The 15,443-nt window shown below is 42.2% G+C and overlaps 1 protein-coding gene across 1 annotated transcript in view; it reads right to left on the reverse strand.

Annotated features, from left to right (window-relative positions):
• OTUD7A (OTU deubiquitinase 7A) overlaps nucleotides 1-15,443 on the reverse strand; it is a 185,801-nt gene that overhangs the window by 143,960 nt on the left and 26,398 nt on the right. Inside the window, exons 2-3 of the mRNA XM_032593582.1 lie at nucleotides 11,651-11,744; nucleotides 9,804-9,958 (exon numbers count right to left, since the gene is read on the reverse strand). Coding sequence (XP_032449473.1) covers nucleotides 9,804-9,954 — 151 coding nt within the window. The 5' untranslated portion in view covers nucleotides 9,955-9,958; nucleotides 11,651-11,744. The remainder of the gene's footprint in view (nucleotides 1-9,803; nucleotides 9,959-11,650; nucleotides 11,745-15,443) is intronic.

Raw genomic sequence — 15,443 nt, forward strand, 5'->3', positions numbered from 1 at the left:
AGAGAGGCAAGGTGGAAGAATGCAGAAAGGTAGAGGCATGGGAAAGACTATGTGGAGACATCCATTAAGAAAGACTACCAGGGATGTGGTTGGCTTTCCAGAGGGCAAACATTTAATTTCAAGTAGCCAAGATGAAATAGCCTCTTGAGTGAAGCCAATAAAATAGGCCGATGTTGGTACTTGGGGTTACAATCTACCCTAGGGGAAAGGAAATGGGAGAAATAAGATCTACTTAACTGATTAGCATGCCAAAACGAAACTCCACACACATGGTTGCAATGGATCTGTTTGTTTTCAAGAGTATTTAAATCCACTCACCTATCTAAAGAGAGAATGTGTCTTCCTAAATGGGCCAAGCCAGAGGAGGCATCTTGGAAGTCTGATCCTGAACGGGATTTTTTATTTTTGGCTATATTATTTCAAATATGTCTAGTCCAATGGTAGAGCTGTCCCCAGTGGAACAGGACAGTAGGGAGAGCAGCAAGTGTTTTCATGACAGCATTTCTAGACTCACTGGTATGAGCCCATCAGACCTTCTTCTCTAACTTCTGCTTAGGATTTACAGTCACGAGGCCCACTTTTTCATTCCTCCCAAGGCTGATCCCCCTCAAGCTCTCTAATCATGCAAACCTGAAAAAGTTACAGCGTGAATTCTGGTAAATCAGATGGCGTGTGCTCAAGAGTGGACTTCAGATTTAGCTTGACTTCAGAGAAAGAATGCTCTGGTTACATATACCTGGGATATCTGGCCTTGAAACATTTTTATTTCTCATTTTAACTAAAAGAGTGACCATTCTGGAGCCTAACTCAGTTTCCCGTGTGTTTAAGTCCTGGGTCAGTGATGGCAATTGGACAGTCTCCAGGTAGAGGCCCCTTTGGCTCCTCTGGCCTCTGATCTATCACTTCTGATTTCATCTCACCCACTCTGTTGAATGCTCTACAGGCAACCATGTGGGTTTGTTGTGGATGGATCCCATGACCCACTGATGGGCTAATGTGAAATTTTACTAAATGCATTCTTCTCTCAGTTGCCTCCATCCCCTCCCCCATTTTTGGGTGCACTCTTTGGGGCATTATTGTAATTATTCAAGTCAGAAGCTGATGTCCCCAACTGTGGGAAAATTTTCAAAGGCCAAATGTAAGTGTTAATGGAATAGCCTGTCAATATGACTGGTAAGTTTTTGGAGCTACCTGTCTGTGCAAGCTGGACCAAGCAAGCAAGCCACATGCAAAATTCCAGACCATATATACTTCAAATCTAATGGGCCCAGGATTGCAAAAGAGGGTTATATTTATCCATAAACAACTCTAAGTACTTTAGTTCCCAAATTATCAACTCAATTGGTAAATATACATGCATCTTAAAATATGTGGACAACTTCCATATATATATATTTTGGAGAATACAATTCAACTTAGTTGCCATTATTTTCCTTAACTTTGCAATTTCCACAAGGATTCTGAAAGATTATACTAGGGACATATGAGGTGTTAATTTCCAGTTAATATTCTTCCTAAATGCAACTTGGCTGTTTGAGGAGTTTTTTCTATGGGTAGCAACAGAAGTGAGGCCTGGGTACACTGAAAGAATACCTGGGTAGAGCTGCAAGGCCTAAAATTCACAGTTATTATAAAAGTGTGAAAGTTGCTTTGTCTTTAAGAAGGGAACTGACACTTCATAAACTCATGTGTTTGACTTCTCACTCAAAAATCTTTTTAACTAGCTTTTAAGATATTTAAAGTGGCCAGACAGTGTTTGGCACCTGATTAGTTAGCTATTAGTTCTATTTTTTAAATAGTTTTTGTGGTCTATTAAAGTAGTATTTTATTTGAAAAGCTAATTAGCTACATCATAAAACCCGTACTAAAACACCCTTCAGTGATTAGTTAAACTCTTTTGAGTGCACATAACAATACAAAGTACTAGAAGGACAGTGGGCATGAAGATGAATGATAGGTGACCCGGCTTTGCAGAAAGAACCTGGCATTGAGTTATACAATTGGGTTCAAATGCTGGTTGTGCTGTGTTCTGGATGTATAATTTCAGGAAGTTTTCTTGGCTTCAGTTTTCTTGAGTATAAAATTAGAAATCTTTTTCTAATTCATTGTGTGGATTAAATGAGACATCACATTTAAAGAGCCTTGTGTCTGGCATATAACAATGAAACGTAAATGCTAACTACATTGTCAGTGTTATTGTCTTTGATTTTAAGAACTTTTAATCTAATGAGAAAATAAGTATGTGATTAATTATAAAATAAGACAAAACCAAATAAGTATTGCAATAGAAGTCTACAAAGGTTTGAGGACTGGCAAGGAATGCCCAATTAATTCCAACTCTTCCTAGAAATTTCTTCCTCCAGATAGCCACATGGTTATTCTCTTATGTCAAAGTCTTTGCTCAGATCCCATTTTTTATTTGTGATGCCTTCTCTGACAACCCTAATTAAAAATTGTACCTACATCTACACTCCCTACCTCCTCCTCTTGATATAGTTTTCTCCATGGCACTAACCACTAAAATACTATATAACTTATTTATGCTACTTACTGTCTGTCTCCATGAGGATGATGATTTTTGTCTGGATGCTCATTGCTCTATGCCCAGCAGCCAGATCGTCCTGGGGGACTGGCAGGTACTGGGTGTTAGGGGAACACAGTGAGCAAAACGTGCTTTGGTTCCTGATGTCATGGCACTCATACACCAACTTGGAAGAGAAGCAGAATCTCAACAGTGAGCCAGAGTGTGTATAGAGCGAGTGGGCAGCACAGGAGCACAGGAACTGAGCTGAAGCTGAAGCACAGAGGTGGATGGTGTTTCTGGGGAAAAGGGTGGTGAAAAACTGCACCAGAGATGAGACAGAAGGGATGGAATAGGGAAAAGGCTGAAAGGAACTGAGTTCCATGTGGGGGAGTTTATTCTATAGGTAATAGGGGATATCAAAGGATTTGGGGAAACGGAATCATTCAACCTGAACTTATTTCAGAAGGACCAGTTTGCCAATGCTCAAAAGGTGACTATGTAGGAACCAGACAGCCAGATATGGATGCACTTTCACCTGGAGGCAGATCAGGGTGCATTTTCTGTCCTTCTCTCTCTGTATTCTGCTGTCCCTCTCCTGTCTTTTTTGTTGCCAGGGACTTGATCAACCTATGCTATTCTTTCTTCTCACTGGCTGTCCTCTGCTCTATTGTGATTCTCATACTGTATGTGTGTTTTAAACTTTTTAATTTTGAAATAAATTAATTAAAAACACTCACAAGAAGTTTAAAAAATAGTACAGAGAGGGCCCATGGAACTTTTCACTCAGCTTCTGCTATCACTGTGAGGTTTTACCCTTCAAAAGATCACAAGGAAAATATTTTATTCTTTGAAACACCAGCTTTGAGAAAAATCTTGACCCAAACAACTCTGAAAGAATCCAACATACATATGTAACCATAGTCTTTCCAATGGTAAAGACAGCAGACAGGTTCCATCCTGGGTGAGCCACAGGAAGGACATGGAACCCCATTTCTCCTGCTGAGAGCAGCAGGACACCAGGACAGACTGCAAGGAGCAGTGGCTGGGGACTCAGAGGTATATGTGAGACTTCCTCAGGCAGACTGAGGAAGAAGCAATAGCTCAAAGTACTCCAGAACTGGTGGTGAGTTGAAATCTCCCCAGTAAGAAAGAACCCACTGCAGCCTCAAACTCAGAAATGGGCATTAGCTCCAGGCAAGGCCATCTAGTTCTGGCCCCCAAAACAGAAAAGGGATCTCTAATGTTCACAGAGTGTGTAGAAACCCTTAATTTATCTTTTAAAAAAATTTCTCAGTTCTCTAGTGCTACAGACCTCAAGCAATTTTGTGGCAGCAATGGAGGATGGCAGGAAAAAAACCCAGGGAGGCAGAGAAATCCTTTTTAATCACATGAGTTTCAGTCCCCAGAGGTGAACCCCACAGCTTTCTTCTCTTTCTGGATTCTTATTGCTTAGCTCAGATATAAGCACAGTCGAATCAAGTGTGTAGAAATGTGGGGGTAAACAAAGCTCCAGCTTGCTAGAAGACTGGAAGAGTAGAGTCCCAGGGATCCAGAACTATTGAAGAGATTACAATGAGGCAGGAATTTGGGAAAACAACCCCTTAAAGTTGTTCCTGAATGCTTGGGTTTAACCCTGAGCTGTACATGTATGGATCTGACTATAAATAGATTCCAGAGTCTTTGAGTAGTGAAATATGGGACAGACTCCTGCCTAGGATGCAGACTGGCCACTGGTCAACTAAAGTTGACCTTGGAGTTGCAATTCACTGAAGTCTTGGGGAACCTGGAACTTCTGATCTGAACTCAATTGGGGCAATTGTCTTCTAAAACAAAAATAACATGTACCACAAGTTTAAACAACAGCCACAGTCTCAAAACATAATCTTCATAATGTCAATCCAAATTTACTCATATACAAAAACAAAACAAAACAAAACAAAAACCAGAGACATCTCAATAGCAATACTGAAATGAAATTGTTATTGGAATTATTTGACAAAGACTAAAGAGCGGTTATTGTACATGTTTTACAACAGGAGAAAAAATACAGAGTCTCAGCAAATAAATGGAAGATATAAAGAAGAATCAAGTGGAAATGTTAGAAATAAAATTTGGGGGCATCTGGGTGGCTCAGTCGGTTAAGTGTCCGACTTCAGCTCAGGTCATGATCTGACAGTTGCATGAGTTTGGGCCCTGCATCAGGCTCTGTGCTGACAGCTCAGAGCCTGGAACCTGCTTCGGATTCTGTGTCTCCTTCTCTCTCTCTGTCCCTCCCCTGTGCGCGCTCTCTCTCTCTCTCTCTCTCTCTCTCTCTCTCTCTCTCTCTCTCTCTCAAAAATAAATAAATAAACATTAAAAAAAGAAATAAAAGTTTCAACAACCCAAATAAAATAATTCATTGGATAGGTTCAATAACAGAATAGAGATGACAAAGGAAATAGTAAATACATAAACAGAGCAACAGAAATAATCTAATTGGAACAATAGATGTAAGATTGAGAAAGAAAGTGAATAGAACTGCAGTGAATTGAGAATGGTAGTAAATTCTAAGACTCATATCAGCTGAGTCTCAGGAGAAGAGAAAAACGTGGATTAGAAAAATCTTTAAATAGGGGCACCTGGGTGGCTCAGTCGGTTGGGCGTCTGACTTCGGCTCAGGTCATGATCTCACAGCTCCTGAGTTCGAGCCCCGCATCAGGCTCGGTGCTGACAGCTCAGAGCCTGGAGCCTGTTTCAGACTCTGTGTCTCCCTCTCTCTCTGACCCTCCCCCATTCATGCTGTGTCTCTCTCTGTCTCAAAAATAAAAATAAAACATTTTAAAAAATTAAAAAAAAAGAGAAGTCTTTAAATAATGGCTGACAGCCTGGTTTAGTATTAGAAGGCAATCAGTATAATCTATTTTATTAGCAGTTTAAAGAAGGAAAAAACACTGGATCATATCAATTGTGTAGAAAATGCATTTGAAAAAGTTAACATGTATTCACGATAAAACTCTCAGCAACCTATGAACAGAAAAGACTTTCCTCCACCTTATGAAGAACTATCTACAAGAACATACAGCTATTTTACATAATGATGAAAGACTGATGGGGGACTGCTTCCCCCCCTAAGATCAAGAACAAGGCAAGGATGCTCTCTTTCACCATTACCATTCAACCTTTTCCTGGAAGTCCCAGCCAATGCAATAATTCAAGAAAAATAAACAAAAGGCATACATATTTGAAAGGAATAAATAAAACTCCCCCTATTCAGAGATAACATGACTGCCTATGTAGAAAATCCAAAGGAATATACACACACATGCACACACACACACACACCCATGCATGAGGGTGTACACATACACATATACCTAGAACAAATAATTGAATTTACTAAGATTGTAGGATACAAGGGCAACACACAAAAATCAGTTATATTTTTCGATACTAGCAATGAACAATTAGAAACTGAAATTTAAAAAAAATACCGTTTACAGTACGTCAAAAAAAGGCCTATATATAAATCTAACAAACACATATAGGATTTATAGGCTAAAAATTACAAAATGTGGATGAAAGAAAACAAAGAAGTCCTACATAAATGTAAAGTATGGCTATGCTGACTTCATAGAGTGTAAGGCAAAACATAGGATTGATTTACAGATTTAACATAATTCCAATCAAAATCCCAGCAGGAAATTTTATAAACAGACATAAGCTAATGCTCATATTTATATGGAAAGGCAAAGGTAATAGAATAGTTGAAATGCTTTTGAAAAAGAAAAATAAGGTTGGAAGAATCATGCTGATTTTAAGACTCACCACAAAGCTATACTAATCAAGATGGCAAAGTACGGGCAGAAGAATAGACATGTTGATCAATGGAACACAATCAGCATCAAGAAATAGCTTCCCACAGATACATTTAGTTGGTTTTTGACAAATGCACCAAGGCAATTCAACAGAGGAGGAAGGATAAGCATTTCAACAAATGGTGTTGAAACAAATGGACTTCCATATGTATACAAATGAACTCTCGCCCAAATCTCACGTCATACAAAAATCCACTCAAAATGAGTTGGAGACCTAAAGCATAAAACTTTTATAAATTTTTAAAAATGTTTATTTATTTTTAGAGAAAGAGAGAGGGAGAGAGACAGAGCACGAGCAGAGGAGGGGCAGAGAGAGAGGGAGACACAGAATGGGAAGCAGGCTCCAGGCTCTGAGCTGTCAGCACCGAGCCTGACGCGGGGCTTGAACCCATAGACTGAGAGATGATGACCTGAGCCAAAGTCGGACACTTAACCGACTGAGCCACCCAGGTGCCCATAAAGTATAAAACTTTTAAGAAACCATCTAGGAGAAAATCTTCATTATTGTCATGCAAAGGCTCTTAAACATGTCACCTGAAATGTCACCTATGTAAGAAAAAAATAAATTGGACTTCATCAAGATTAAAAACTTTTGCTCTGCAAAGGAAACTGGCAAGAGGATAAAAATTCAAGCACAGACTGGAGGAGAATATTTGCAAATCTCATCTCTGACAAAGGATGATATTCACGGAATATATACAGAACTCTCAAAATTCCACTGTAAGAAATCAAATAACCAAAGAACTGAATGAACACTTCAAAGAGAAGATACAGATAGAAAATAATAACAAAAAACTGAACATCATTGGTCAGTGGGGGAATGAAAACTAAAGTGATAGGGAAATATCCATACACACCGATGAGAATCATGAAAATAATGATAATGAAAAAAGAAATACCATTGCTGGTGGAAATGCAAAATGGTTCAGCACTCTGGAAAACAGTTCGGCAAGTTCTTTTAAATCTAAACATACAGTTACCATATGACCCAGCAAACCCCACTTCTCTGTGTTCACCTTAGAAAAATTTCAACTATGTTCACAAAAACCCCGGTTCTCAGATGTTTATAGCAGCTCTAGTCATAACTGCCCCAAATGGGAAGCAGCTGAAATGCCTTGCACAGGTGACTGGAAAGCAAACTGTGGTTCATTTCTAGAATGGGTAGCACTTAGCAATAGAGAGGGACAAACTCCACACACAACTTGGATGAATCTCAAAATAATTATGCTGAGTGAACAGAAGCCAGTTTCAAAAGATTAGGTTTTATGTGACGCCATTTCTATGGCACTCTTAAAAGAGACAAAGCTAACATGACAGGAAACAGAGCAGTGGCTGCCAGTGAATAGGGTGGGAGAGGGCATGGCCATCAAACAGAGCAGAAGGGTAGACTGGGGGTGGGGAATGAGGTGATTCTCTCATCTGAGAGTGGTAATAGTAACATAAATCTATGCATGTTGGGGCACCTGGGTGGCTCAGTTGGTTAAGTTTCTGACTCTTGATTTCAGCTCAGGTCATGATATTACATTTTGTGGGTTTGGGCCCCGCATTGTTCTCTGCACTGACAGTGCAGAGCCTGCTTGGGGTTTCTCTTTCTCCCTCTCTCTCTCTGTCCCTCCCTCAGTCTGTTTCTGTCTCTCTCTCAAAGTAAATAAACTTAAAAAAAAATAAATCTATGCATATGTTAAAATTCTTAGAATTGCACCCCAAAAGGTCAATTTTTCAGTATTTTCATTTAAAAGATAAAATTAAGGAAGAAAAAAGCTGACAATTCTCATTTTCTATTTAAGGCTGTCTAGGTATTAAGCACAATGTCAGTGCCAGTTACCGAGGCTGCAATGACAAAGGGGATCTTCTTCAACTGTTTTTGTTTTTTTGTTTTTTTCTTCAACTGTTTTTTGAGCCTCTGCTACACACAGGTCACTCCACTAAGCATTTGACATCACAGCTTCTAATGCGCGTAATCACCCCGGAAGCTGGGTTAGGCTCAATATACAGGAAAAACTGAGGTTAAGGGAAGAAAATAATCTGCCCTATGTGTCACAGGCAGTAAGTGGCTGGATCTGGATTTGGCCCCAGCTCTCACTGCCAACCTCATTCTGAACCTGCCTCTTTGCACTGCTGCTTACTTCAGAGCAACGGAAATGCAGGGAGAGGATGTGACTACTGGGAGGTGAAAATCACACTTTGATGTATGTATGTCATAAATGTTCAGTAAGCATATTTTATTCTGAACCCTGAGTTTGTCTGACATTCTGGGAGCTTCAGGGAAAGTTAAAAATTGCACTGTTGCTGCTTCCCTATTGCCATTTTCTCAGAACCCTTGAAGAGCTGGCTTTTAATTTTCACCAGGATTGAGTGGTAACCTCCACCATTCCCACAAATGTAGAGTAATCCACATCGTTTCCTAAGTGAATTAAGGGATGACAGTGATTTATTATACTTAACCAAGTCTTAGCTAATTCCGTAAACAGTGGCTTATACATTTGAAGCCAAGGGTAATCATTTAAAAATTCTCTCACGCATTTGTTTGTTCTGAGAAATTGTAATAGGCTCTTCCCACCTTTTACCCCACCAAACACACACACACACACACACACACCCCACAAAGATTTTCAAAATACAGAAAGTAAATCCATTTTAGAGGCTGAGACAGAAATTGCACATTTTTCACGTAACAAATGATATCTACATGTATGGCTTGATGATGAATTCTGCCTTCTTGTGTATGAATTATTACCATCTATTTTACTGGCTGCTAGGTGGTTTTTCTTCATCAAAAACTTTGGCCTAAAGTATTTTTGTCTCAGTGAAGATAGAGATGAGAAATGTTCAGGTCTTAGGGTGCCTGTGTGGCTCCGTTGGTTAGGCAACCAACTTCGGCTCAGGTCATGATCTCACAGTTTGTGAGTTTGAGCCCTGCGTTGGGCTCTGTGCTGACAGCTTAGAGCCCGGAGCCTACTTCAGATTCTGTGTCTTCCCCTCTCTCTCCCCTTTCCCTGCTCATGCTCTGTGTCTCTCTGTCTCTCAATAATAAATAAATGTAAAAATTTTTTTAAAAAAGAAATGCTCAGGTCTCCAATAAAATGTTTTCTTGAATGTTCTATTATTTCTGCTCTATGGAATATAGTTCCTTTAAAAAAAGTGATTTCTGATAAATTGACTCAATATCTTTAAGCTTTAATGCAAAGCAAAGCCGAACTAATAATGCCTTTTGCACTATTACTGTAGAATTGAGTGATCTATTCCATACTCAAAATAAAGCCAAGAATAACAAAAATAATTTCATCACCCCCCCCCCCCCCGACCTTTTTTTAAGAGTCCAGGTACCACCATTGTCAGGCAACAAAAATCTTCTTATCTTTTGTCACCGGGTTGCAAAGTAGTTAGGGCCAAGAGAGTGGCATGGGATGAGGAGGCTAGCTTACCTTCCAGCAGGTCTCTGGCCAGACCAGGTTCTGCCCCCGTGGACCGAACAAAGTCTGACAGGACTGCGTCCATATCAAGAGTCATAGGATCATGTAGAAGGGCTGCCCAACACTCAGCCGAGGTGGGGTTTGGAAGCAGGCTAGAAACCATCCATCTGCAAGAAAGAAGAGGGAAGCCACAGTGCTGTAAGTGGGGATGTAAGTGGCAAAAGTGCACGTGAGTGAGAACACACAGAGAATGGAGAGAAGCCATTTCTGCCTGTTTGTAGGACACTGCCTTCATGTAGGACACTGAATAAAACTCAAATCCAAGTTTCATCCCTCTGAGTGCGCCCTATGAGAGAAGGGGGGGGCATTATGAACTAAAGTGTTTCTGACCTTACGTTCTGTTACCTCCAATGACAGCTGGTTGAAAAGAAGATAGAGTAGATTCTTTACAAAAAATCAAACACCTGGGGCTCCTGGGTGGCTCAGTTGGTTGAGCGTCCGACTCTTTGGCTCAGCTCATGATCTCACAGTCCTCACACTGGGCTCTGCGGTAGCAGCGTGGAGCCTGCTTAGGATTCTCTCTTCCTCTCCCTCTGCCCCTCCCCTACTTGTGCTGTCTGCATCTCTTTCAAAAATAAATAAATAAGAACTTAAAAAAAATCAATCCCCTAAGTACATGTTGATTGATTTGGAGTTACTCTTGATTTCCAATGCTCTTCCAAGTTACTCAAACATGTAACACTTCCACAATGTAACTGTGTCACCCACCATATCCCAATTACAGGCTTTATCAGTGTGCCAACCCACCCCCTCAGCTCTCACCCCCCACTTGGCTCTTAGGAAGGAGTCCACACAATCCAGAGTTGACTGAAATACCAAACTTGCTGAGATGTCTGCTAAGCTATCTGTCATCTTTCCAAGAACCATGACAGTCACAGTAACAGCCAAACAAAATTCATAAAGATGCTAGATTTCCCAGGTGGGATAATCCTGGTTAGAAAGGTACAACAGATATCCTGCAGCCTGACCACAAGAGGCACCAGCCAATTGCTGGAGGAAAGCAACCAGCACATGGCATATAAGGCTCATACTGGTGAACTGGTGCTGGGCCACTGGTGGATACCTGGTCATGGCCGATAAAATGGAAATGTATCCCTGTGTTTGCATACATAAGGGGTGGGCAAGTTATGGCCCATGGGCCACCTGTGACCCCCATCTGTCTTTGTAAATAAAATTGTATTGGAACACAGTTACATCCATTCATTTACATGTTGTCTCTGGTTGCTTTTGCACATGGCTGAGTTGAGCAGTTAACACAGAGACCACAAGGCCCACAAAACTAAAAACATTTACTATCTGGACTATTACAGAAAGTTTGCTGAGACCACTGTAGATGTTATACTGATATAAAAGGCCATGGAAAATTTTACACTGGCATAAAGTAAGCATATAATTAAGTATGCTATTAATTTTACCCATTGTGGGGTGAGTTCAAATCCCATGCTATTGCTGAGTGTCCTTTTCCTTCTTTCCAGATAACCACCACTTGGATGCTCTGCTCTGTGGGCCAGGTTCTCTGACAACTGCTGCTGCTTTGGAGCCAGGCACGCTGGCCTAACCTGAGCCTCAGACCTGCCACTATGGGGAGATGTGACATGCTGTCTAACCTCTTTGATCCTCTTTGTGTATTTGTAAGGGGGAATAAACTCATCTAAGGTTCAACACTATTAGGATGGGGGATCAGGCAGAGAGATGTGTGACCTCAGAGATGTTCACTGTTTTTACACTATCTTGCACATGGCTCTTAGTTGGGTGGAACTTTTGGTTGGTGTTGCTGGAAAGAAAGAAAACTATTTGACCTGATGTATATGGTACCAATTAGGAGATTGCCTTCTTCCTTCTCTTCACGTACTGGAGCCTTGGCTGGTGGAGCTCCTCTTTTGTCACTTCCACCTGGGGGGCAAATCAGAGAATAAGAGTATGTTATTCTTAATTGCAGACAGACCTGAAGGCTTTGCTTCTTGTCACATGAGGCTGCATCTGAGACATGGTCAACAGTCTGTGGCCCACTGCTGCCTGACTGGGCCCCACAGGCACCTGCCTACTAGCAGCCATCAGCCCCTGCATCCAGGTGGCTTCTGCAAGGGAAGGGGTACCTCAACTTACTTCATTTTAGTAGGTATCCATATTTCAATGAGTATCCCTTTCACAGTACAGAGCTGTTTTAAATCCTGCTACCAACACCCAGTTAATACATTTAACCTTAGCTGGTTTTTTATTGTGAAAACATATATAACATGAAATTTACCATTTTAACCTTTTTGAAGTGCACAGTTCAGTGGCATTACCATTCACACTGCTGTGCAAATATCACCACCATTATCTCTAGAACATTTTCATCTTCTCCTGTACCCATTAAACACGAACTCCCCATTTCTCCCCCATCCCCAGCTCTGGCAACCACTGTACTACTTCTGTTTCTGAATCTTACAACTCTAGGTATGTCATACAAGTGGATCCTATAATAGTTGTCCTTTTGCGACTGGTTTAGTTTGCTTAAGAGTAATGGCTTCAAGGTTCTTCTGTGTTGTAACAGGTCAGAATTTCTTTCCTTTTTAAGGCTTGTCTTGGTCTCTTTGGGCTGCTGAAACAAAATACCACAGACTGGATGATGTAGAGACATTTATTTATCACTGTTCTGGAGGCTGGGAAGTCCATGATCAAGGTGTCGGCAGAGCCAGTGCCTGGTGAAGGCCCACTTCCTGGCTTGCAGACTGCCTACTTCTTGCTGTGTTCTCACAGCAGAACTCACTAGAGAAAATGAACTCTAGTCTCTCTTTCTCACAAGGACACTAATACCATCATGGGGCTCCATCCTGATGACTTCATCTAGACCTCATTACCTCCTGAAGGCCCTGCCTGCTAATATACCACATTGGGGGTTAGGGCTTCAATATATATGAATTTTGAGGGGACACGCAGATGCAGTTCACAACAAGGCTGAATAATATTCCATTGCATGGATATGCCACCTTTTGTGTATCTGTTCATCCGTAGCTGGATGCCTGTGTTTCCACCTTTTGGTCATTGGGAGTAATTCTGTCAAAATATTTTTACGCTCATATAGGTCACCGTGCTGTGACCATGACAAGCTTTCGCTAGTGTTAGAGTGCAGATTTATGCCTACTACCTCCTTCTTTGTACCTTGTCCTCCATGCAGAGATTAAAGAGTGGGTTTAAAATACACTTTTTTTTAAACCACATTCAAATATAACCATTTGCATGAAAAGAAGTTACTCTGCCTATCCCCTGAAGACTTATTTTTTAAACCTCATACCCCCACCCCACCCCACCCACTGCCACCAAAGCCTCATATTCAGGCACTGTGATGACAGGGGCGGATGGGCCATGGGGATATAGGCTTCTGGCCACCTTGGCCACCCTCACCCTGTTGCCCCATGCCATCTCTTCAAGTGCACTGCTGAGTCCCTCAACCTACATTTCATGGGCCCATGTACCCATACTGCCTTCTACTATTGGTGTGAAGTTCAGGGGGATCATGCCCTGGCTCTGCAATCCTTCTCATTCTTGTGCATCTTGGCCGTGGGACAGAACTCCTCTGAGGGTCTCACCCTGGGAACAGTGGTGTGCCAAGCTGTTTTCACTCTGACTTCGTCTTAGGAGAGGCGGTGCAGCATGGGAATAGAAGGTTGGCCCAGGATTCAGTCTCTTGGTGCCACAGTTGTCCCATCACTACTGCCTGTATGGCCCCAGGTCTTTGACCCCATGAATAAGGACCCTGTCTGTTGTAATATCCCAGGGTTGGACTGTCTCAGAAAAGAGAGAAGAGCAGTTTTCCAACTGCTATGTGAAAACTGATAAGAAATGAAACTCAGGTTCCTTCTGCCGTCTTAACATGTGTGTGCGTCTACCACTCTTTGGCTTCTGAGCAGCCCCATGAGACAGACCACGGTGGGTGAAGTGCACAGCTGAGGGGCAGCACTGTCTCCCTGAGGGCTTCAGAGACCAGTCTTTTTTTTTAAGTTTATTTTTATTTATTTTTGAGAGAGAGAGAGTGAGCAAGGGAGGGGCAGAGAGAGGGGTGGACAGAATCCCAAGGAAGCTCTGTGCTGTCAGCGCAGAGCCCGATGCAGGGCTCAAACTCATGAAGTATGAGATCATCACCTAAGCAGAAATTAAGAGTTGGATGCTTAACTGACTGAGCCACCCAGGTGGCCTCAGAGATGGGTCTTAACAGGCCCTGTGGGGGATGGCCCATTGCCAGCTGGTCACAGACCAGCAGGACAGTGGCAACTGCCTGAACACCAGATTCCTGCCTAGGCATTTTTCTAAAAACCACTTGGTTGAACATCCTCTGCATTGAATAGGTATTTTTATTACTCCTCTTCATGAGTGAGGTGATGGAGGTTTGGAGAAGGGAAGAGCTGGGGCGGGGGGGAAACACTGCAGAGATGTGCCTGGTTTCCACATGCAGTCCTCTTCCTCTTGCTCCCAGAGTGGTCGGTGGCCATTCACCTTCCTCCCCTTCAGGCAGCAAGGCTGGGCTGACCATGGGGTCCAGAGGCCCTTCCCATGCTGATCTCTCTCTCCTACATCAGCCTGGCCCTGCCTGCCCCTCTTCCAGACCCTGGCCCTCTGTCTCCCAGGCAGGATTCCTTTCCCTTGATTCCCTGAGGTCATACTCCTGGGAGAGCTTCCTGCACACTCACAAGTATGCTCTCTTGCCTGGTTCTTACTGAAAATGTTCCTCACGTGGCTCCCTTCAGAGTCCAGCTTCGCTGTGACAAGGCTGTGTGCCTGACCCCTGTCCAAACTCCCAGCTGTGCTCTGTCCCAGCGGTGTCCCCTTAATTCCTGTGACAGTGTAAACTATCATGCCACCCTCCCCCCCCCAACATACTAGAGGGGACAAAAGCAACTGCCATAGGTCTTTTTAATATCTGCATATTAAATGTGGCTCTCTGCCTCTGTGTCTCTTTGTTTCTGACGTCGGTGCATGCGTGCGTATGCATGCGTGTGTACTCACACGTGTGTATACACACACACACAGGAACACATGTCAGATGTGGAGGGCTGGGGGAGGAGCTCATCCACTGGTGGAATCACAGGGGCTGATTCTGACGGGGGCGGGGTGGTCCTATTCCATACTTTGGGAAATACTGCCAAAACTGGAATATTGATAAAATGCACTATCTGCATATTTCATTACACATTAGGCTTGTGTTCGTTATTAAATAGGAAGGTTAATGTCAAGTTTAAATTATAAGCTCCTACTAACCAAATGAAGCAAAAACCATCCAACTTCCTAGAAAGCACTCCATACATTTATTTGAAAGAACTTTGTTTTGGGGCACCTGGGTGCTCAGTGGTTTAAGCAACTGACTTAGGCTGAGGTCATGATCTCTTGGTTCATGAGTTCAAGCCCTGTTCAGGCTCTGTGCTGACAGCTTAGAGCCTGGAGCCTGCTTAGGATTGGATTCTGTGTTTCCTCTCTCTCTGCCCCTCTCCTGCTTGCACTCTGTCTCCTTCTCTCTCAAAAATAAATAAACATTAAAAAAAATAAAAACACTTTGTTTTGGTTTAGTTAATTAAATATGGGCATGAGTATGTGACTTTGTTCCCTCCCCCCTCA

Source organism: Lynx canadensis, chromosome B3 (assembly GCF_007474595.2).
Source record: "Lynx canadensis isolate LIC74 chromosome B3, mLynCan4.pri.v2, whole genome shotgun sequence".
NCBI lineage: Eukaryota > Metazoa > Chordata > Mammalia > Carnivora > Felidae > Lynx > Lynx canadensis.